This window comes from Oenanthe melanoleuca, chromosome Z (assembly GCF_029582105.1).
Source record: "Oenanthe melanoleuca isolate GR-GAL-2019-014 chromosome Z, OMel1.0, whole genome shotgun sequence".
Lineage (NCBI taxonomy): Eukaryota > Metazoa > Chordata > Aves > Passeriformes > Muscicapidae > Oenanthe > Oenanthe melanoleuca.
The window spans coordinates 30,681,606-30,702,951 of NC_079362.1; the positions used below are offsets into that span (position 1 = coordinate 30,681,606).

Sequence of the window (21,346 nt, forward strand, 5' to 3'; positions counted from 1 at the left end):
ATGACGTCACCAGCCAGCCTCCTAATTGTGATGTGGAGCTCCTATTGTGATGTCAGGGGCCGCATCCCGGCGCTGTCACGGCAAAGTTGCTGTGCCGAGGCTCGGGAGGCCTCAGTGTGCAGAGCAGCTCTTTGGCACGCTCGCTGCAGGCGGGAGCTGCTGCTTGACGAGGTGTCTGCCAGCAGGCTGCACCCTGACAGCACTCTGAGTATTTTCTTTGTGCCCACAGGTATTGTCCGGTGCAGACTTGAGCAGCACTGCTGCGACCATGGACAGAGTGTGCGCTGCTGCAGTTTGCACGGCTTTTTCTGTGGCTTATTCCGGGTACTTCTTCACCCACCTGGCACGTAAGTAGAGGTTTTTGTTGGGTGCGGCATGTGGAAACCAAAATGCCATGAAGAGGCCTTTGGTTGGGTAAAGCTGCTGTCACCAGCCTCAGCTGAGCAGGGGGTGTCTCTAGGCAGCAGGGCGTGGGCTGCATTTGCCATGTAGCCTGCAGGGCTTGTGCTGCCCCATGCCATGGCATGGCCTGTGGCAGTGGAGTCTGGAATCTCCTCAGTTTGCTGGCTCAAGCAAGACAGGTTTCAAGACAGGAAGCCTGGGAGAGCTTGGCAGGAGTCCTTGTAAAAACTGTGTGCTGCTCTCCAGGCCTGGGGAGAAGCATCTTCTTGTCTGCATGCGCTCATCCCAGGATGTGTCTGTGGAACTTGACACTTGCTGTGTGCTAAAAGAGACCTTCCCTCTGTGATGAAATCACGGAATCAACTTGGAAATGGCCTCTGAAATCAACATTTCCTAAGAGCTCTTGAATGCTCCTGAGCCCAGCAGCTGTTCTTGTGCTGTGTCACAATAGAACTGCCACCATGGCTAAGGGCTTTTGGGTGAAGCTCTTCTGAGGAAAAGTTTTCAGCAAGCTCATGGCAATTATGCTTGCCATCTCTTCAGAAAACTGAAGTCCAGCAAAGAGAGGAGCTGTAGCTCCTGCAGGGTGGGGTGGGGCAGAAGCAGCGACTGTTACAGAACCATCTGGACTTTCTTTGTCTCAAGTTTCTGTGGGATGAGTGGCCAAGGAGGACAAAAGGCAGACACAAGACAGTACTTTGTGCTCTTGTCTTGCTTGCTGTGTGACACAAGGGTTGCTGCTGGAGGGAAGCAGTGAAAGCAGAATGCTCTGTCTTTGGCTTGAATTTTTGCTGGGCCTGCCCAGTGCGGGCAGCTTTCTCACAGCATCCGCTTCTTTTTCCCTTGTGTGTTGCAGGTCACATCGCCCGTGCCTGGAGAGAATCCGCTCCTTGGGTGAGTGGGAAAGGAGCCTTTGGCCTTGGGAGCGTTGGACAGTTGTGGAGCACGGCGTGAGCTGGGCGTGCTGCAGTCCAGTGCCAGCCTGCTCGGATGAATGAAAGCACAGTCCAGGCTCTGTGCAGCTGCAGCAGCAGCAGCAGCATCATCCACAGGATTCCTGGCTGTTTCCTCCAGTTCCACTTCAGAGCTTTTTCAGCAGATGAAAGTGGGCTTGCTCGGTGCTTGGAGCCATGATGGAATTTCTCCTGTCCAAGAGAGTGCAGTCTGCTCTGCGTGGCCCATTTTACTTGAGGCTGACCAACTTAGAATGCAGATGGTTTCTCCTAAGCACATGTGACTCTTCAGCTGAATATAAAGAAGGTTGCCTGTCCCTCACATTGCTTTATGTCTGCAGAGCCCAAAACCAACCTCTGAGCTTCCTCTGGCTGCCTGTGTTGCTGAAGAAGAGGCCAAAGGGGAGGAAGATGCCCACCAAGCTGCAGATGCTGCCACTGCAGGGCCTGAGCACCCAGCATCAGTAAGCGCCAGCTGGGTAGCCCTGTAGCTGGAGCAGAGCAGAGCTGGAAGTTTCTGATCAGACAGCACCTGCCATGCGTGGCTGAGGATGCTGAGGGCTGGAATCTTTCCAGCACTTCCAGACGCTTCTCTGGCCAGTGTGGCCTGGAAATGGGGTGTGGAATTTGGACGTTTGGGCATCAATTTCCCACTGTTGTGCCAGGGGCTGTGAATTTGTCTCAGCAAGAGACAAGAGGTAGCATTGGGGTGTCTTTGGATGCTCCCGGGGTACAAGTGAGGCCCTTTGTGCCCAGTGGCTGTGCAGGCTCCCTGCCCGATGTGAGGGGAGCTGCACAAACATGCAGTTCACAGCCTTGCAGGATCCACAGGAGACACTGTCCCCTGGAGGGACCTGTCCTGTCCATGGAGCAGCTGTGGATAGCTAAAGGAAGAGCTGAGATGCAGCGGGGCCTGTAGCTGATAACGTGAGGTTCTGAAGGACAGGTTTCTTTCCTGTCCCTCATGCTGCTGTCTGCCCACAGAGCACAGGGGCAGCGCCAGCACCTGCTCTGGATGCCTCAGCAGCCGAGGAGAGGCTGAAGAGGAGGAAGGTGCCAGTGAAGCTGCCACTGCTGTCAGCCCACGGCCTGAGCTGCCAGCATCAGTAGTGTTGCTTTGCTTACTCGTGTCTATGGTGTCATTTTGTGCATGTAAAAGCAATCTATGGATTTTGAGCCTGGAGATGGAGTAGGGGCAGCAAATGCCGAGAGGTGAAGAGCCCTGGATGTGGTCCGGCAGCATCTTGCTAGGGGCTTGCATTTGTGAATGGATTGCAGGGGCATCTGTGCCAGGCACATTTCTGACCCAAACTCATCTCTTGTCCCAGAGCTCCAGCGCCTCTGTCGTGGCACCTGCACGAGCTGCAGCTGCAGGCTCTGAAGAAGCCGCCAGTCCCCAAGCTGGGAGCTCCAGCACGAGCAGCTCGTGCACCTGGAGCACAAGCAGTTCCTCTGGCGGCACAGAGCAGCTGCGAGAGAGGACAGAGGACGAGTGGCTGGCCATGCTGAGTATGTCCTTTGTGATCCCTGTCTGCTGGAGCAGGGCCTTGTGTGTGCGTGTGTCAGCACGAGCTGTCCCGCCTGGTGCTGCTGCTCAGCTGAGTGTCGGTGCTGTGGCCTCCACACAGGAGCTGTGGTTGTGCTTTGAGGTGCTGAAGGAGCAGCGGGCTGTTGCTCCCGCCTCAGAGGGCAGCCTGGCCTGCTTTGGCTTTGCCTGAGCTTGCCTCGCTGCCCAAGGCAAAGCAGAGCTTGTTTCTGGCTGGGCAGAAGGCTGTGACCTTGTGAATGCGTGGGCCTCAGGGAGCTGCTGTGGGGCCCAGCTCCTGTGGGCCATGGCCAAGGCCATCTTGAGAGCTGAGCCCAGCCTAAAGCTGGGCCCTCATTGCTAAGGCCCACTGCAGGAGCTGCTCACAGCAGCTGCTGCTCTGGAAAGCCAGAAAGGCCTTGTTTAGGCAAAGTCCTGCTGTCAGCTGGAGATCGCGCCTCTGCTGGGAGCACTTTGCACTGTTCTTCTGGTTCTGGAAAGGTTCTGGTTCCAGAGCCCAAGGTGCCTTTGCTGTTTGCAAGGATTAAAGCTTTTGTTGAGTGTCACAGGGTTTTCTTTGCAAAACAGAAATGTTTTGTTTTTTTTAGACAACAATCACTTCTTTTGGTTATGGTTTTCTGATCCCTGTCTCCCCTACAGTTTCCCCATGTGCTCAGATTTCAGTTCACACTTGTAGTTTTGTGCAGGCCATGTTTGCTGCAGAGCTGCTGCTCTTGCTGCTGCTGTTGTTTTGGTGGTGCAGGTGGTGCAGTAATGGTGTTGTTGTTTCTCTCCTGAGTGAGTTGAACGGGCCCAGTGGGCCAGAGAGTGGGGCTGCCTTTCAGATCTGCTGCACGGTGGGATCTCTGTTTTGAAGTCAGCATCTTTCCTTTGCATTTTTACAGGGATGCTGGTGAGCAAAGAAGATCCAGAGGCGAAATATACAGATCTGGAAATCATTGGCAAAGGGTGAGTGCAGCCACAGGTCCTTCTTCAAAGGGAGGGGCTGTGTATATGCTGGTGGCACATCTCCTCCGAGTGACGTCAGGCAAGCTCCAAAGCTGCTCAGACACTGCCTTGAGACGCTGCCGTCTCTCAGTACGCTCAGCATTGACAGCTGCGGTCCGAAGGCATGGCAAAGACGCCTGGATGGTGGCAATGTCTTTCCTGCAGCAAAGAGCAGCACCTGGCAGATCTCCTGTTCCCTCAAGCGTGTTGCCCCTGTTTGCCGCTTTTCTCAGGAGAAATAATTTCTGTGTGTCCCAAAAGAATACAGAATACGTGGGAATGAAAGGAGGAAAACTTCATTGCCTCCAAGGTCCAGTTAGTAGCTGAGGGCTGTCAGCTGTCAGTAAAATTTCTTTCCAGTATTTTGCTGAAAACAAGATTGAGTGGTCAGCATGACCACCTTCTAGTCTAGAAGGCAAAAGCAGAAAGGAAAGAAGCAGCTCTCTTTTGTAGCTGAGGTGGAAAAAGTCAAGGCTTCACGGGATTGCCCAATGCCAATGCACTCTAGAGGAAAAGGCAACATCTGTCTGATGTCAGACCCCTCGTGGATCCTGTGAGGTTTAGGCCTTTAGTGGAAAGAATCCACCAATCTGGTCCCTTTTGAAAGGCAGCTCTGCTGACTGGAAATGGGATTGATTTGCAACATTTCCTCTGGGAGGAGCCAAATGTGCAAGAAGTCACCTGAAAAGTGGAGTCCTTCCCGTGTCTTTCGGTGCACCAAAGAGAAGCAGCTGTGGCTGGAGACTACTCTCCTTGTCAGCTGGAGAAAGGATCTGTTACTGGAAGCTTTCCTCTGATTGCTCTTGCATGGCTTCAGGCTTCTCAGAAGGCCTGTGTGCTGCTGCCTGAGTTTGGCAGATAGACTCCAAGGAGAGGTGTGAGCATGCCCAGCGGGAATGTGTGTGTCTGGAAAGATCCCACACGCGCACAGCTCCCGAAAGAGTAATGGGATAAAGTGCAGAGCACAATCTGTGGTGGTGCATTTGCTGTTTGCCCCAGGACTTTGTTTCCTGTTGGAGGCAGTGTCTGGCACCTGCAGGGACTAAAGGCCTTCTCCTTTCTCTGCTGCTGTTTTGTTTCTAGGGGTTTCGGCACTGTGTGCACGGCGGTGGAGACTGCCACAGGAGAAGAGGTAAGCGTCAAGCAGTGCTGCAGCTCCTGCAGCTCTCCAGTGCCCTCCCCCTTGCTGTGAGCTGTGCCTGAGCTTTGGGTCGCTGGTAGAGCTTTGCTGGAGAGGCAAAGGCAGTGCAGAGCAGAGTCAGCCTGCCGAACAGAGTGGGGACAGAGTTTGTCCTTCTCAGCTGCTGCAAGGAATGCAAAGAAGCCAAGGGGTGTTTTGCAGAGGAGGACATGCTAGGTGGGTCTTAGTGCCGAGGTGGTGTCTCAGAGAATGGCACTGCTCTTTGGGGCTGCAGCTCAGGGCTCCCTGGACTTCTCACTTCTGGCTGTTAGCAAATCCATGGGAATTGTGCTGGTAGTTGCTCAGCCACCTTAGTGCTACCCTTGGGAAGTGTGCTTAGAGAGAGAGGTCTGCAAGGAGCCTCTCAAGGGCCTAAGCCCTACTCAGAGGCCGGCATGTATCGCTAGAGGTTCAAGGCTTGGGTTGTTTCTTTTTGCACTCAGGCAGGAATTTTAAATGTCAGAGGTTTGCAGAAACGTGTTTTAGTGGAGCAAAATGAAAATTCCTAAAGTGACAAAGTGCAGGGATTGTCTTTTTTGGTGGTGTCCTTAACGATGCGGTCATCATCAGGGCATTTTTTCCATAAGATCTGTAGGGCTGTATTTCTTATGGTGGATAAAGGTGAGGATGTTTCTAGGGTGACATTTTATCTCTCATGTCCGTAAAAGTTTGCTTTCTTGTTGTGTAGTGGGCTGCTGGAGTCATGATCAAGCCCCCCATGTTCCCTATGTGGTCCTGTGGCAAACTACTTTGGTTCATGGTTTGCATGTCATTTTAGGTGGCCATTAAGAAAATTAGTCTCCTGCAAGAGAGCAGCAAGGAGCTATGCGTGAAGGAAATCCAGGTCATGCGGGACAATAAGGACGGCAACCTGGTGAACTATATAGACAGGTGAGTGGTTCTGCTCTTCTGCCATGGGCGGTCACTCACCTCCTGCAAGGCAGAGCTTCAACCACTCCTCTGGTTGCTGGCAGAGGGTGGAGCTGTTTATTCCTGTTTCTGGGCTGATCTACAGCATCTTGGATGAGACTGCTTTGGGAGCTGCATTAATCTTTTTCTGCCATATCTAGTTGCAAGTGCACTTTCAAAGGCCAGGACTCGGCCCTATTTTACTGAGCCAACAGCCTCAAAGTTGCTGTGCTGCCTCCATGTTTTCCTGTTGGCTTTGGGGTTTGGTTTCTTTCCCAAGGTTCTGAAGTGCTGACAAAGCACTACAGGATGTAGTTCCCTTGGCCTGTTGCATTGGTGTGGATAGCAAGCAGTCTTTTAGACTGCACAGAGTTCAAGCCCTGTAGAGCCTAGTGAATGACTATTCCCTTCCTCCTGTCTTCCTTGGAGAGAGACACGGAAACAAGAATCCACCAGGTCATGCAGGAGCGCGCATTCATCTCCAGGCTGTTGTTTCCTCCTTTCAGCTACCTGGTGCACGAGGAACTCTGGCTCGTGATGGAATACATGGACGGAGGTTCCTTACACGATGTCATCAGGGAGACCAGGATGGCAGAAGGAGAGATTGCAGTCGTCTCTCGGGAGGTGAGGGACGGCGCTTGTGCTTCCCGTGCCTTGGGTGGGATGGGTGGCAAGGAGGGGATTGATTTTACCTTCCGAGCTTCCTTTCTGCCTTTCTCTTATGACTGCCAGGAGCAAGAGCCTCTGAAGTGCCTGCCAACGTGCAGGCCCTTCTTCTAGTCTGTTTCTTTGTCTTTGCCACTCTAAACACTTGCCTGGAGCCTGCGTGTACTGCATTCCGTCCCGGTAAGAGCAAACGTGCTGGTGGCACAATATCAACAGAGTGGGAAAGACAAAGAGATACTCGCAGGACTCTCAGAGAGCTCAGCCTCAAAGGAGAGCCTTGCACCCAAAGTGGGATTTGCAAAAGCACCCGCTGCCATGTGGCTGGAGAGAGCACAGCCCCTGCAGCAGTGCTCCTTCAGTCTGTGGTTGCAGGGCACTGGTCAGCTGAAATAATTGCCCTTTCTCTTTCCAAAATGAACACACCCTCACTGAGAAAGGCACTGCTGTGCTCGTGTTGGAGCAGCAAGCTCTTGCCCTTGCCAGCAGCCTTTCCTGCCACGGCTCAGCACTGCCCAGCAAGTCTGTCTTGCAGATGTGCCGCTTCCCTGCTTGTGGGATGCAATCAGATGAGGGACTCCTAGGCTCATGTTTCTTTTTCCTCCCTCAGTGCCTGCAAGGCCTGGATTTCCTTCACTCCAAGCAAGTGATCCACCGAGACATCAAAAGCCACAACATTCTCCTGAGCTTGGATGGATCTGTCAAGTTGGGTGGGTGTTGTTGGCCAGGCTCAGCCGTGCTGGGCTGCGGGGTGGGGGTGCCTTTGAGTGACTGCCAGATCCCCGGCAGTGGCGCCTGTGGCAGTGCAGGCTGCCCTGCAGCAAGGGCAGAGCACAGCCACAAGGTGCAGGGCGGTGTGGCTGGGAAGAAGGTGTCAGGAGGGGCTTTGGCTTGTGTGTGTCCCTTCCCAAGCAAGGCAGTTTCACTCTCGAGCTTCAGGGGACTAAAAGCCACTGTGTGAAATCGGGGGCTTTTGCTGAATGGGCAATCCCATATTCCCTCAGCTGCAGGCCTAAGGAAGGCCAGCATGGCCCCTTCTGCAGCTGGTTTGCCCACTGCCTTCTTGGACATTGCTAGAGGGGGGAATTCTTCTGTTTGCTTTCCTAATTCACGCTGGCTTGATCAGAGTGGTTTTTTTCTCCTCAGCTGATTTTGGACTCGCTGCTCAGCTCACGGCTGAGCAGAGCAAACGGAGATCAGCTGTCGGCACTACTTACTGGATGGCGCCAGAGATTTTCACCAGGAAGCCCTATGGCCCCAAAGTGGACATCTGGTCCTTTGGCATCGTGGGCATCGAGATGGTGGAAGGAGCGCCTCCTTACCTGATGAAAACCTCCCGCACGGTGCGCTGCAACTTCTCTCACAGCCTCCTGTCACTCTAGCAAAATCTGTCCCCATCCTTCTGCCTGGGAAGCTTGGTAACACCTGGAGACCATGGGTTCTGGGCTGCATAGTCTCTTGTGCATCGTTCCCTGCTTTTTCCCCTTGCCATTTAATTATGAAGAGCCCAAAAATCTGTGATGCCCTTTGCTTGATGGAAGCTTTGCCTAAGGGAGCAGCGAGCAGCGCCGAGCTGAATTTTTGGAAAAAAACCTTGGCAATAGCAGAGTTCGACCAAAGTCCCTCTTCCAAATGGACTCTAAGAGGTGGTGTCAGTCCTCAGAGAAGCAAAGGGTGCTTTTGCTGATCAAGTGGCTCCTAATTCCATCAGGCAATGAAATCAGGGCCCAAGGCAGGAGCCTTTGCACATTGGGCAGGCTGTGCTTGCCTCTGGCTTTGCGTTCTGTTGCTTGGGCTAGGAAAGGCATGTGCCACCCTCTGGCAGGGAGGAAAGCGCCACTGGAGAGTGGAGCTTGCGCAGTGGGGTGTGGGTGAGCAGTTTGGGTGCGAAGGAGACAGGTGCAGTGTGACCTTGCCTTCTACTCCAGGTTGGACAGCTGATCAGCACCGGGGGCACCCCGAAGCTGCAGAACCCCAGGCAGCAGTCCCCTTGGCTGCGAGACTTTCTGCGCTGCTGCCTGCAGACAGACGAGGACAGGCGCTGGTGTGCCCAGGAACTTCTGCAGGTAAAAGGCAGAGCGGCCGCAGGGTGCGCCAGCTGCCCGCTGCCAGGGGCTCCTCCTGGGCTCGAGTGCAAGGCGTCAGATGGGCCCTGCTCCTAAGATTCTCCAGTCTGGGGGCTTTTTGAAGGAAAAGCAAGGAGAATCTTGGCCTGGGAGGACTGGCTTTGAAGGAGCCTTTCAAGGTCACCAAGACCAAACCTCCTTAAGCTGAAGACATCTGGCTTCATGCCTTTGTGGGATTGTGAGCCATGGTTTCCCGTGGTAGCAGGGTCCTGGACGTGGAGACAGAGGTGCACAGCGTGCCCTCCTTTCTGTCTCTTTCTGGTAGACAGAGAAAGGCTGTTTCAGCCTGTGAGGAAAGTAGATGTTCATGTCTTCTTTTTCTCTTTGGGCAGCATCCGTTTGTAACCTCAGCCAAGCCGACCTCCAGCCTGACGCCTCTGATCATGGCAGCACAGCAGTTTATGGCTGACAGCAGATACTAGCCCTGGAAGAGGCCATTGTTGTTTGTTGTAGTTTGTAGCTCGTAGTTTCTAGTTTAGTTTCTGGCAGGTAGTTTGTTTAGATTGATAGTCAAAATAAATACTTTAAAACCTTCACTGTGTTGGAAGCTTCCCTTTGTTCTCAACCTATGAACAAGGTCTAAATTTTCTTCTTAATGGTCAGGCGTTTCTAAACCATGGATGGGCACAGATTGTGGCACAGTTTGGAAGTGGGCAGAGTTCTTCTTCCTTCATTGCCTCCAGGCCACGACCTCCTGTGAAGATACAGGCTTGTAGCTGTGAAGAGAGGAGCAGAGTAGAACGAAAGCGAGCAGAGCAGTGGTGTCACTGCTGGGGACGCCACTGTGGCCGTGGTTGGGTTGGAGCTCCAGGGAAAGGTTGGGAGTGTCTATGCTGCTCTGGGCAGAGGAGGAGGCAGCCAGGCTTCTCCACAGGCTCAGGTGCAGGTGAGTGTCCAGCGGGAATGTGAATCCTTCATGGGTACTACGGCCAACGTGAGGGAGTGAAAACTTCTGCAGTTTTGGATCTGCGTGAGCCACGGCCTGTGTCAGCGGGGCACCCACCACAGCTGAAGGAGCTGCCCAGACAGAGCTGCCTGGGGTCACGCTGCGTGCCAGGAGGCTGGGAGGAGACACAGCCAGGGCAGGTGACCCAAAGTGGCCGAGGAGCTGTTCCAGACCCTCTGACATCCTGCTCAGTATTTCAAGCTGGGCACAAGAGCGGGGTAGGAGGGCACATTTGGAATGATGGCATTTGTCTTTCCAAGTCACTGTGAGGCTTGAGGGGGCCCTGCTGTCCTGGAGACACAGAACACCTGCCTGCCCATGGGAAATGGTGAAGGAGTTCCTTGGGTTTTTTGCCTGTGTGCATGGCTTCTGCATTCCCTATGCAAATGAATTGTTCTCCACCTGTGAGCTTTCCTGCTTTTACCCTTCCATTTCCCTGCACAGTCCAGCCTGCTGGTGGGGCATTGAGTGAGAATGGCTGTGTTTGGTGTCGGAGCCGTAGCTAGAGAAGGATCTTCATGGTGAATGAGAAAAGACTCACGCATCAGTATGGTGCAAGGCTTATCCGTTTATTAGCTGTGCACTGCTTCTTTTGTACTTAAACACTGTTGCAACACGCGAGGCCAGCAAGCATATCAGTGGTTAGTGAGCATCGTCCATATGTGACTTGTTATTTATTGATTGGTTTCACGCGTTGTTACGACAATTTCTCCACCTCTTGGCTCAAGCAATCCTAGCACCCTACGTCAGTCACGTCTCTTCTACCTATTTGCTACTTTATTCTATTTTCTCTGCCCGTCTACCTTCTCGCTTGCTACTTTAATGTACCTCCTCAGCCTCCTACTGTTGCTACTCTGATTCTTTCCCATCCGCTCATTGTTACTACTTTTTATCTCCTTCACGAATAGCTCAGTGTCAGTATTCTCTCTGAAAAGTACAGAATGATGCAGTTCTCTTAAAGTCAGAGTCTCTCATATTCATGCAACACAGCCAGAGCCCCGACAGCGTGGTGCTTGCTTGCGGGCTGGGGTTAAACCACAGCATGAGAAATAGAGAAAAAGTGGTTTTAATGCAAGAGGAGGGAGAATGTAGCATCCAAATTTTGGAATGGTGGTGGTGATGGTTTTTCTGTTTTCCTAAGCCTGCCTTCCTGTAGCCTGTCCAGCACCTGATCTATTTGGACTCTGCCTCACACCTTCACTTTTTCTGGGACCGGCCCACTTGGGCCCACTGCTTTCCTCCTACCAGCACTTTGTGAGCTGCCCCAGAGCGTGCTAGAACATTCTTTTCCTGCTTGCTTTACATCCACAGCAGGCGGCTCCCTCTGATGCACGGATGTGGCCAGGGAAGCTCCCAGAGGTGCACCTCAGTTGGGCGAGGCTCCTTGGAAATGCCACGGCAGTGCAGCAGCAGCATGGTGTGTTTGCAGTGGATGTCTTGCTTAGTTTTCCGTGTTTTCTTAAAGCCCACCCGTTTTTAGGCCTGTGTCCCACCTTGTACTGCAGCAAACATGTGAGGAAGAAGATCTACCAAAATGCTTCCTGAGGTTTTGTCCCCCAGCTGTCATTGCAGCGGGGATTTCCTTGGATGTTTCTTTTAGAGCCCTAGCTGGAAGAGGCCTTGTGCTTTACCACAGGGGAATGAGTGGCCAAAGGTCCTGCTGTCTTTTTTGCTTTCCTCACATCATGGTCCCTTCTCAAGTGTTCAGCTTCTCAGTGTGGGCTATAGGGGCTCGGTGTGTCTTTGGAGTCACTCTTAGATGCCTTGAGCAAGAGGTTATGCACTAGGAGGGCTTTTTGTGTGGCTTTGTAGCAGAGAACTTTGCAGGCATTTTTTGGCATTAGCTGTAGAGAAGGTCTGCTTCTACACATGACGTCACCAGCCAGCCTCCTAATTGTGATGTGGAGCTCCTATTGTGATGTCAGGGGCCGCATCCCGGCGCTGTCACGGCAAAGTTGCTGTGCCGAGGCTCGGGAGGCCTCAGTGTGCAGAGCAGCTCTTTGGCACGCTCGCTGCAGGCGGGAGCTGCTGCTTGACGAGGTGTCTGCCAGCAGGCTGCACCCTGACAGCACTCTGAGTATTTTCTTTGTGCCCACAGGTATTGTCCGGTGCAGACTTGAGCAGCACTGCTGCGACCATGGACAGAGTGTGCGCTGCTGCAGTTTGCACGGCTTATTCCGGGTACTTCTTCACCCACCTGGCACGTAAGTAGAGGTTTTTGTTGGGTGCGGCATGTGGAAACCAAAATGCCATGAAGAGGCCTTTGGTTGGGTAAAGCTGCTGTCACCAGCCTCAGCTGAGCAGGGGGTGTCTCTAGGCAGCAGGGCGTGGGCTGCATTTGCCATGTAGCCTGCAGGGCTTGTGCTGCCCCATGCCATGGCATGGCCTGTGGCAGTGGAGTCTGGAATCTCCTCAGTTTGCTGGCTCAAGCAAGACAGGTTTCAAGACAGGAAGCCTGGGAGAGCTTGGCAGGAGTCCTTGTAAAAACTGTGTGCTGCTCTCCAGGCCTGGGGAGAAGCATCTTCTTGTCTGCATGCGCTCATCCCAGGATGTGTCTGTGGAACTTGACACTTGCTGTGTGCTAAAAGAGACCTTCCCTCTGTGATGAAATCACGGAATCAACTTGGAAATGGCCTCTGAAATCAACATTTCCTAAGAGCTCTTGAATGCTCCTGAGCCCAGCAGCTGTTCTTGTGCTGTGTCACAATAGAACTGCCACCATGGCTAAGGGCTTTTGGGTGAAGCTCTTCTGAGGAAAAGTTTTCAGCAAGCTCATGGCAATTGATGCTTGCCATCTCTTCAGAAAACTGAAGTCCAGCAAAGAGAGGAGCTGTAGCTCCTGCAGGGTGGGGGGGGCAGAAGCAGCGACTGTTACAGAACCATCTGGACTTTCTTTGTCTCAAGTTTCTGTGGGATGAGTGGCCAAGGAGGACAAAAGGCAGACACAAGACAGTACTTTGTGCTCTTGTCTTGCTTGCTGTGTGACACAAGGGTTGCTGCTGGAGGGAAGCAGTGAAAGCAGAATGCTCTGTCTTTGGCTTGAATTTTTGCTGGGCCTGCCCAGTGCGGGCAGCTTTCTCACAGCATCCGCTTCTTTTTCCCTTGTGTGTTGCAGGTCACATCGCCCGTGCCTGGAGAGAATCCGCTCCTTGGGTGAGTGGGAAAGGAGCCTTTGGCCTTGGGAGCGTTGGACAGTTGTGGAGCACGGCGTGAGCTGGGCGTGCTGCAGTCCAGTGCCAGCCTGCTCGGATGAATGAAAGCACAGTCCAGGCTCTGTGCAGCTGCAGCAGCAGCAGCAGCATCATCCACAGGATTCCTGGCTGTTTCCTCCAGTTCCACTTCAGAGCTTTTTCAGCAGATGAAAGTGGGCTTGCTCGGTGCTTGGAGCCATGATGGAATTTCTCCTGTCCAAGAGAGTGCAGTCTGCTCTGCGTGGCCCATTTTACTTGAGGCTGACCAACTTAGAATGCAGATGGTTTCTCCTAAGCACATGTGACTCTTCAGCTGAATATAAAGAAGGTTGCCTGTCCCTCACATTGCTTTATGTCTGCAGAGCCCAAAACCAACCTCTGAGCTTCCTCTGGCTGCCTGTGTTGCTGAAGAAGAGGCCAAAGGGGAGGAAGATGCCCACCAAGCTGCAGATGCTGCCACTGCAGGGCCTGAGCACCCAGCATCAGTAAGCGCCAGCTCTGGGTAGCCCTGTAGCTGGAGCAGAGCAGAGCTGGAAGTTTCTGATCAGACAGCACCTGCCATGCGTGGCTGAGGATGCTGAGGGCTGGAATCTTTCCAGCACTTCCAGACGCTTCTCTGGCCAGTGTGGCCTGGAAATGGGGTGTGGAATTTGGACGTTTGGGCATCAATTTCCCACTGTTGTGCCAGGGGCTGTGAATTTGTCTCAGCAAGAGACAAGAGGTAGCATTGGGGTGTCTTTGGATGCTCCGGGGTACAAGTGAGGCCCTTTGTGCCCAGTGGCTGTGCAGGCTCCCGCCCGATGTGAGGGGAGCTGCACAAACATGCAGTTCACAGCCTTGCAGGATCCACAGGAGACACTGTCCCCTGGAGGGACCTGGTCCTGTCCATGGAGCAGCTGTGGATAGCTAAAGGAAGAGCTGAGATGCAGCAGGGCCTGTAGCTGAATACACGTGAGGTTCTGAAGGACAGGTTCTTTCCTGTCCCTCATGCTGCTGTCTGCCCACAGAGCACAGGGGCAGCGCCAGCACCTGCTCTGGCTGCCTCAGCAGCCGAGGAAGAGGCTGAAGAGGAGGAAGGTGCCAGTGAAGCTGCCACTGCTGTCAGCCCACGGCCTGAGCTGCCAGCATCAGTAAGTGTCTGCTTTGCTTAGCTGTGTCTATGGTGTCATTTTGTGCATATGTAAAAGCAATCTATGGATTTTGAGCCTGGAGATGGAGTAGGGGCAGCAAATGCCGAGAGGTGAAGAGCCCTGGATGTGGCCGGCAGCATCTTGCTAGGGGCTTGCATTTGTGATGGGATTGCAGGGGCATCTGTGCCAGGCACATTTCTGACCCAAACTCATCTCTTGTCCCAGAGCTCCAGCGCCTCTGTCGTGGCACCTGCACGAGCTGCAGCTGCAGGCTCTGAAGAAGCCGCCAGTCCCCAAGCTGGGAGCTCCAGCACGAGCAGCTCGTGCACCTGGAGCACAAGCAGTTCCTCTGGCGGCACAGAGCAGCTGCGAGAGAGGACAGAGGACGAGTGGCTGGCCATGCTGAGTATGTCCTTTGTGATCCCTGTCTGCTGGAGCAGGGCCTTGTGTGTGCGTGTGTCAGCACGAGCTGTCCCGCCTGGTGCTGCTGCTCAGCTGAGTGTCGGTGCTGTGGCCTCCACACAGGAGCTGTGGTTGTGCTTTGAGGTGCTGAAGGAGCAGCGGGCTGTTGCTCCCGCCTCAGAGGGCAGCCTGGCCTGCTTTGGCTTTGCCTGAGCTTGCCTCGCTGCCCAAGGCAAAGCAGAGCTTGTTTCTGGCTGGGCAGAAGGCTGTGACCTTGTGAATGCGTGGGCCTCAGGGAGCTGCTGTGGGGCCCAGCTCCTGTGGGCCATGGCCAAGGCCATCTTGAGAGCTGAGCCCAGCCTAAAGCTGGGCCCTCATTGCTAAGGCCCACTGCAGGAGCTGCTCACAGCAGCTGCTGCTCTGGAAAGCCAGAAAGGCCTTGTTTAGGCAAAGTCCTGCTGTCAGCTGGAGATCGCGCCTCTGCTGGGAGCACTTTGCACTGTTCTCCTGGTTCTGGAAAGGTTCTGGTTCCAGAGCCCAAGGTGCCTTTGCTGTTTGCAAGGATTAAAGCTTTTGTTGAGTGTCACAGGGTTTTCTTTGCAAAACAGAAATGTTTTGTTTTTTTAGACAACAATCACTTCTTTTGGTTATGGTTTTCTGATCCCTGTCTCCCCTACAGTTTCCCCATGTGCTCAGATTTCAGTTCACACTTGTAGTTTTGTGCAGGCCATGTTTGCTGCAGAGCTGCTGCTCTTGCTGCTGCTGTTGTTTTGGTGGTGCAGGTGGTGCAGTAATGGTGTTGTTGTTTCTCTCCTGAGTGAGTTGAACGGGCCCAGTGGGCCAGAGAGTGGGGCTGCCTTTCAGATCTGCTGCACGGTGGGATCTCTGTTTTGAAGTCAGCATCTTTCCTTTGCATTTTTACAGGGATGCTGGTGAGCAAAGAAGATCCAGAGGCGAAATATACAGATCTGGAAATCATTGGCAAAGGGTGAGTGCAGCCACAGGTCCTTCTTCAAAGGGAGGGGCTGTGTACTGTGCTGGTGGCACATCTCCCCAGAGTGACATCAGGCAAGCTCCAAAGCTGCTCAGACACTGCCTTGAGACGCTGCCGTCTCTCAGTACGCTCAGCATTGTCAGCTGCGGTCCGAAGGCATGGCAAAGACGCCTGGATGGTGGCAATGTCTTTCCTGCAGCAAAGAGCAGCACCTGGCAGATCTCCTGTTCCCTCAAGCGTGTTGCCCCTGTTTGCCGCTTTTCTCAGGAGAAATAATTTCTGTGTGTCCCAAAAGAATACAGAATACGTGGGAATGAAAGGAGGAAAACTTCATTGCCTCCAAGGTCCAGTTAGTAGCTGAGGGCTGTCAGCTGTCAGTAAAATTTCTTTCCAGTATTTTGCTGAAAACAAGATTGAGTGGTCAGCATGACCACCTTCTAGTCTAGAAGGCAAAAGCAGAAAGGAAAGAAGCAGCTCTCTTTTGTAGCTGAGGTGGAAAAAGTCAAGGCTTCACGGGATTGCCCAATGCCAATGCACTCTAGAGGAAAAGGCAACATCTGTCTGATGTCAGACCCCTCGTGGATCCTGTGAGGTTTAGGCCTTTAGTGGAAAGAATCCACCAATCTGGTCCCTTTTGAAAGGCAGCTCTGCTGACTGGAAATGGGATTGATTTGCAACATTTCCTCTGGGAGGAGCCAAATGTGCAAGAAGTCACCTGAAAAGTGGAGTCCTTCCGGTCTTCGGGCACCAAAGAGAAGCAGCTGTGGCTGGAGACTACTCTCCTTGTCAGCTGGAGAAAGGATCTGTTACTGGAAGCTTTCCTCTGATTGCTCTTGCATGGCTTCAGGCTTCTCAGAAGGCCTGTGTGCTGCTGCCTGAGTTTGGCAGATAGACTCCAAGGAGAGGTGTGAGCATGCCCAGCGGGAATGTGTGTGTCTGGAAAGATCCCACACGCGCACAGCTCCCGAAAGAGTAATGGGATAAAGTGCAGAGCACAATCTGTGGTGGTGCATTTGCTGTTTGCCCCAGGACTTTGTTTCCTGTTGGAGGGCAGTGTCTGGCACCTGCAGGGACTAAAGGCCTTCTCCTTTCTCTGCTGCTGTTTTGTTTCTAGGGGTTTCGGCACTGTGTGCACGGCGGTGGAGACTGCCACAGGAGAAGAGGTAAGCGTCAAGCAGTGCTGCAGCTCCTGCAGCTCTCCAGTGCCCTCCCCCTTGCTGTGAGCTGTGCCTGAGCTTTGGGTCGCTGGTAGAGCTTTGCTGGAGAGGCAAAGGCAGTGCAGAGCAGAGTCAGCCTGCCGAACAGAGTGGGGACAGAGTTTGTCCTTCTCAGCTGCTGCAAGGAATGCAAAGAAGCCAAGGGGTGTTTTGCAGAGGAGGACATGCTAGGTGGGTCTTAGTGCCGAGGTGGTGTCTCAGAGAATGGCACTGCTCTTTGGGGCTGCAGCTCAGGGCTCCCTGGACTTCTCACTTCTGGCTGTTAGCAAATCCATGGGAATTGTGCTGGTAGTTGCTCAGCCACCTTAGTGCTACCCTTGGGAAGTGTGCTTAGAGAGAGAGGTCTGCAAGGAGCCTCTCAAGGGCCTAAGCCCTACTCAGAGGCCGGCATGTATCGCTAGAGGTTCAAGGCTTGGGTTTTTTGCACTCAGGCAGGAATTTTAAATGTCAGAGGTTTGCAGAAACGTGTTTTAGTGGAGCAAAATGAAAATTCCTAAAGTGACAAAGTGCAGGGATTGTCTTTTTTGGTGGTGTCCTTAACGATGCGGTCATCATCAGGGCATTTTTTCCATAAGATCTGTAGGGCTGTATTTCTTATGGTGGATAAAGGTGAGGATGTTTCTAGGGTGACATTTTATCTCTCATGTCCGTAAAAGTTTGCTTTCTTGTTGTGTAGTGGGCTGCTGGAGTCATGATCAAGCCCCCCATGTTCCCTATGTGGTCCTGTGGCAAACTACTTTGGTTCATGGTTTGCATGTCATTTTAGGTGGCCATTAAGAAAATTAGTCTCCTGCAAGAGAGCAGCAAGGAGCTATGCGTGAAGGAAATCCAGGTCATGCGGGACAATAAGGACGGCAACCTGGTGAACTATATAGACAGGTGAGTGGTTCTGCTCTTCTGCCATGGGCGGTCACTCACCTCCTGCAAGGCAGAGCTTCAACCATCCTCTGGTTGCTGGCAGAGGGTGGAGCTGTTTATTCCTGTTTCTGGGCTGATCTACAGCATCTTGGATGAGACTGCTTTGGGAGCTGCATTAATCTTTTTCTGCCATATCTAGTTGCAAGTGCACTTTCAAAGGCCAGGACTCGGCCCTATTTTACTGAGCCAACAGCCTCAAAGTTGCTGTGCTGCCTCCATGTTTTCCTGTTGGCTTTGGGGTTTGGTTTCTTTCCCAAGGTTCTGAAGTGCTGACAAAGCACTACAGGATGTAGTTCCCTTGGCCTGTTGCATTGGTGTGGATAGCAAGCAGTCTTTTAGACTGCACAGAGTTCAAGCCCTGTAGAGCCTAGTGAATGACTATTCCCTTCCTCCTGTCTTCCTTGGAGAGAGACACGGAAACAAGAATCCACCAGGTCATGCAGGAGCGCGCATTCATCTCCAGGCTGTTGTTTCCTCCTTTCAGCTACCTGGTGCACGAGGAACTCTGGCTCGTGATGGAATACATGGACGGAGGTTCCTTACACGATGTCATCAGGGAGACCAGGATGGCAGAAGGAGAGATTGCAGTCGTCTCTCGGGAGGTGAGGGACGGCGCTTGTGCTTCCCGTGCCTTGGGTGGGATGGGTGGCAAGGAGGGGATTGATTTTACCTTCCGAGCTTCCTTTCTGCCTTTCTCTTATGACTGCCAGGAGCAAGAGCCTCTGAAGTGCCTGCCAACGTGCAGGCCCTTCTTCTAGTCTGTTTCTTTGTCTTTGCCACTCTAAACACTTGCCTGGAGCCTGCGTGTACTGCATTCCGTCCCGGTAAGAGCAAACGTGCTGGTGGCACAATATCAACAGAGTGGGAAAGACAAAGAGATACTCGCAGGACTCTCAGAGAGCTCAGCCTCAAAGGAGAGCCTTGCACCCAAAGTGGGATTTGCAAAAGCACCCGCTGCCATGTGGCTGGAGAGAGCACAGCCCCTGCAGCAGTGCTCCTTCAGTCTGTGGTTGCAGGGCACTGGTCAGCTGAAATAATTGCCCTTTCTCTTTCCAAAATGAACACACCCTCACTGAGAAAGGCACTGCTGTGCTCGTGTTGGAGCAGCAAGCTCTTGCCCTTGCCAGCAGCCTTTCCTGCCACGGCTCAGCACTGCCCAGCAAGTCTGTCTTGCAGATGTGCCGCTTCCCTGCTTGTGGGATGCAATCAGATGAGGGACTCCTAGGCTCATGTTTCTTTTTCCTCCCTCAGTGCCTGCAAGGCCTGGATTTCCTTCACTCCAAGCAAGTGATCCACCGAGACATCAAAAGCCACAACATTCTCCTGAGCTTGGATGGATCTGTCAAGTTGGGTGGGTGTTGTTGGCCAGGCTCAGCCGTGCTGGGCTGCGGGGTGGGGGTGCCTTTGAGTGACTGCCAGATCCCCGGCAGTGGCGCCTGTGGCAGTGCAGGCTGCCCTGCAGCAAGGGCAGAGCACAGCCACAAGGTGCAGGGCGGTGTGGCTGGGAAGAAGGTGTCAGGAGGGGCTTTGGCTTGTGTGTGTCCCTTCCCAAGCAAGGCAGTTTCACTCTCGAGCTTCAGGGGACTAAAAGCCACTGTGTGAAATGGGGGCTTTTGCTGAATGGCAATCCCATATTCCCTCAGCTGCAGGCCTAAGGAAGGCCAGCATGGCCCCTTCTGCAGCTGGTTTGCCCACTGCCTTCTTGGACATTGCTAGAGGGGGGGAATTCTTCTGTTTGCTTTCCTAATTCACGCTGGCTTGATCAGAGTGGTTTTTTTCTCCTCAGCTGATTTTGGACTCGCTGCTCAGCTCACGGCTGAGCAGAGCAAACGGAGATCAGCTGTCGGCACTACTTACTGGATGGCGCCAGAGATTTTCACCAGGAAGCCCTATGGCCCCAAAGTGGACATCTGGTCCTTTGGCATCGTGGGCATCGAGATGGTGGAAGGAGCGCCTCCTTACCTGATGAAAACCTCCCGCACGGTGCGCTGCAACTTCTCTCACAGCCTCCTGTCACTCTAGCAAAATCTGTCCCCATCCTTCTGCCTGGGAAGCTTGGTAACACCTGGAGACCATGGGTTCTGGGCTGCATAGTCTCTTGTGCATCGTTCCCTGCTTTTTCCCCTTGCCATTTAATTATGAAGAGCCCAAAAATCTGTGATGCCCTTTGCTTGATGGAAGCTTTGCCTAAGGGAGCAGCGAGCAGCGCCGAGCTGAATTTTTGGAAAAAAACCTTGGCAATAGCAGAGTTCGACCAAAGTCCCTCTTCCAAATGGACTCTAAGAGGTGGTGTCAGTCCTCAGAGAAGCAAAGGGTGCTTTTGCTGATCAAGTGGCTCCTAATTCCATCAGGCAATGAAATCAGGGCCCAAGGCAGGAGCCTTTGCACATTGGGCAGGCTGTGCTTGCCTCTGGCTTTGCGTTCTGTTGCTTGGGCTAGGAAAGGCATGTGCCACCCTCTGGCAGGGAGGAAAGCGCCACTGGAGAGTGGAGCTTGCGCAGTGGGGTGTGGGTGAGCAGTTTTGGGTGCGAAGGAGACAGGTGCAGTGTGACCTTGCCTTCTACTCCAGGTTGGACAGCTGATCAGCACCGGGGGCACCCCGAAGCTGCAGAACCCCAGGCAGCAGTCCCCTTGGCTGCGAGACTTTCTGCGCTGCTGCCTGCAGACAGACGAGGACAGGCGCTGGTGTGCCCAGGAACTTCTGCAGGTAAAAGGCAGAGCGGCCGCAGGGTGCGCCAGCTGCCCGCTGCCAGGGGCTCCTCCTGGGCTCGAGTGCAAGGCGTCAGATGGGCCCTGCTCCTAAGATTCTCCAGTCTGGGGGCTTTTTGAAGGAAAAGCAAGGAGAATCTTGGCCTGGGAGGACTGGCTTTGAAGGAGCCTTTCAAGGTCACCAAGACCAAACCTCCTTAAGCTGAAGACATCTGGCTTCATGCCTTTGTGGGATTGTGAGCCATGGTTTCCCGTGGTAGCAGGGTCCTGGACGTGGAGACAGAGGTGCACAGCGTGCCCTCCTTTCTGTCTCTTTCTGGTAGACAGAGAAAGGCTGTTTCAGCCTGTGAGGAAAGTAGATGTTCATGTCTTCTTTTTCTCTTTGGGCAGCATCCGTTTGTAACCTCAGCCAAGCCGACCTCCAGCCTGACGCCTCTGATCATGGCAGCACAGCAGTTTATGGCTGACAGCAGATACTAGCCCTGGAAGAGGCCATTGTTGTTTGCTGTAGTTTGTAGCTCGTAGTTTCTAGTTTGTAGTTTCTAGTTTCTGGCAGGTAGTTTGTTTAGATTGATAGTCAAAATAAATACTTTAAAACCTTCACTGTGTTGGAAGCTTCCCTTTGTTCTCAACCTATGAACAAGGTCTAAATTTTCTTCTTAATGGTCAGGCGTTTCTAAACCATGGATGGGCACAGATTGTGGCACAGTTTGGAAGTGGGCAGAGTTCTTCTTCCTTCATTGCCTCCAGGCCACGACCTCCTGTGAAGATACAGGCTTGTAGCTGTGAAGAGAGGAGCAGAGTAGAACGAAAGCGAGCAGAGCAGTGGTGTCACTGCTGGGGACGCCACTGTGGCCGTGGTTGGGTTGGAGCTCCAGGGAAAGGTTGGGAGTGTCTATGCTGCTCTGGGCAGAGGAGGAGGCAGCCAGGCTTCTCCACAGGCTCAGGTGCAGGTGAGTGTCCAGCGGGAATGTGAATCCTTCATGGGTACTACGGCCAACGTGAGGGAGTGAAAACTTCTGCAGTTTTGGATCTGCGTGAGCCACGGCCTGTGTCAGCGGGGCACCCACCAC

General features: G+C 53.3%; 2 protein-coding genes across 2 annotated transcripts; both read left to right on the top strand.

Annotated features, from left to right (window-relative positions):
• LOC130265450 (serine/threonine-protein kinase PAK 3-like) lies at positions 1-9,188 on the top strand. Its single transcript, XM_056514550.1, has 12 exons — positions 1-347; positions 1,259-1,352; positions 1,697-1,819; positions 2,684-2,864; positions 3,786-3,849; positions 4,972-5,020; positions 5,847-5,959; positions 6,484-6,601; positions 7,251-7,350; positions 7,787-7,983; positions 8,569-8,706; positions 9,099-9,188. Exons 1-12 carry the CDS (start codon positions 1-3, stop codon positions 9,186-9,188), a joined length of 1,614 nt encoding a protein of 537 aa, XP_056370525.1.
• A 6,173-nt stretch (positions 9,189-15,361) lies between these two features.
• Positions 15,362-20,876, top strand: LOC130265451 (serine/threonine-protein kinase PAK 3-like). The gene is made up of 8 exons (XM_056514551.1): positions 15,362-15,423; positions 16,544-16,592; positions 17,413-17,525; positions 18,049-18,166; positions 18,816-18,915; positions 19,351-19,547; positions 20,134-20,271; positions 20,664-20,876. The coding sequence occupies exons 1-8, from the start codon at positions 15,362-15,364 to the stop codon at positions 20,751-20,753; spliced, it is 867 nt and encodes a 288-aa protein (XP_056370526.1). The 3' UTR covers positions 20,754-20,876.
• Positions 20,877-21,346: the final 470 nt, after the last annotated feature.

Excerpts from the sequence above, each read along its gene's own strand:
- LOC130265450 (XM_056514550.1), top strand. The coding sequence starts at position 1 with ATGACGTCACCAGCCAGCCTCCTAATTGTGATGTGGAGCTCCTATTGT. Across the intron at positions 348-1,258 it reads CTTCTTCACCCACCTGGCAC|GTCACATCGCCCGTGCCTGG; the intron begins GTAAGTAGAGGT and ends TGTGTGTTGCAG. Across the intron at positions 7,984-8,568 it reads TGATGAAAACCTCCCGCACG|GTTGGACAGCTGATCAGCAC; the intron begins GTGCGCTGCAAC and ends CTTCTACTCCAG.
- LOC130265451 (XM_056514551.1), top strand. The coding sequence starts at position 15,362 with ATGCTGGTGAGCAAAGAAGATCCAGAGGCGAAATATACAGATCTGGAA. Across the intron at positions 15,424-16,543 it reads CTGGAAATCATTGGCAAAGG|GGGTTTCGGCACTGTGTGCA; the intron begins GTGAGTGCAGCC and ends TTTTGTTTCTAG. Across the intron at positions 17,526-18,048 it reads CTGGTGAACTATATAGACAG|CTACCTGGTGCACGAGGAAC; the intron begins GTGAGTGGTTCT and ends TCCTCCTTTCAG.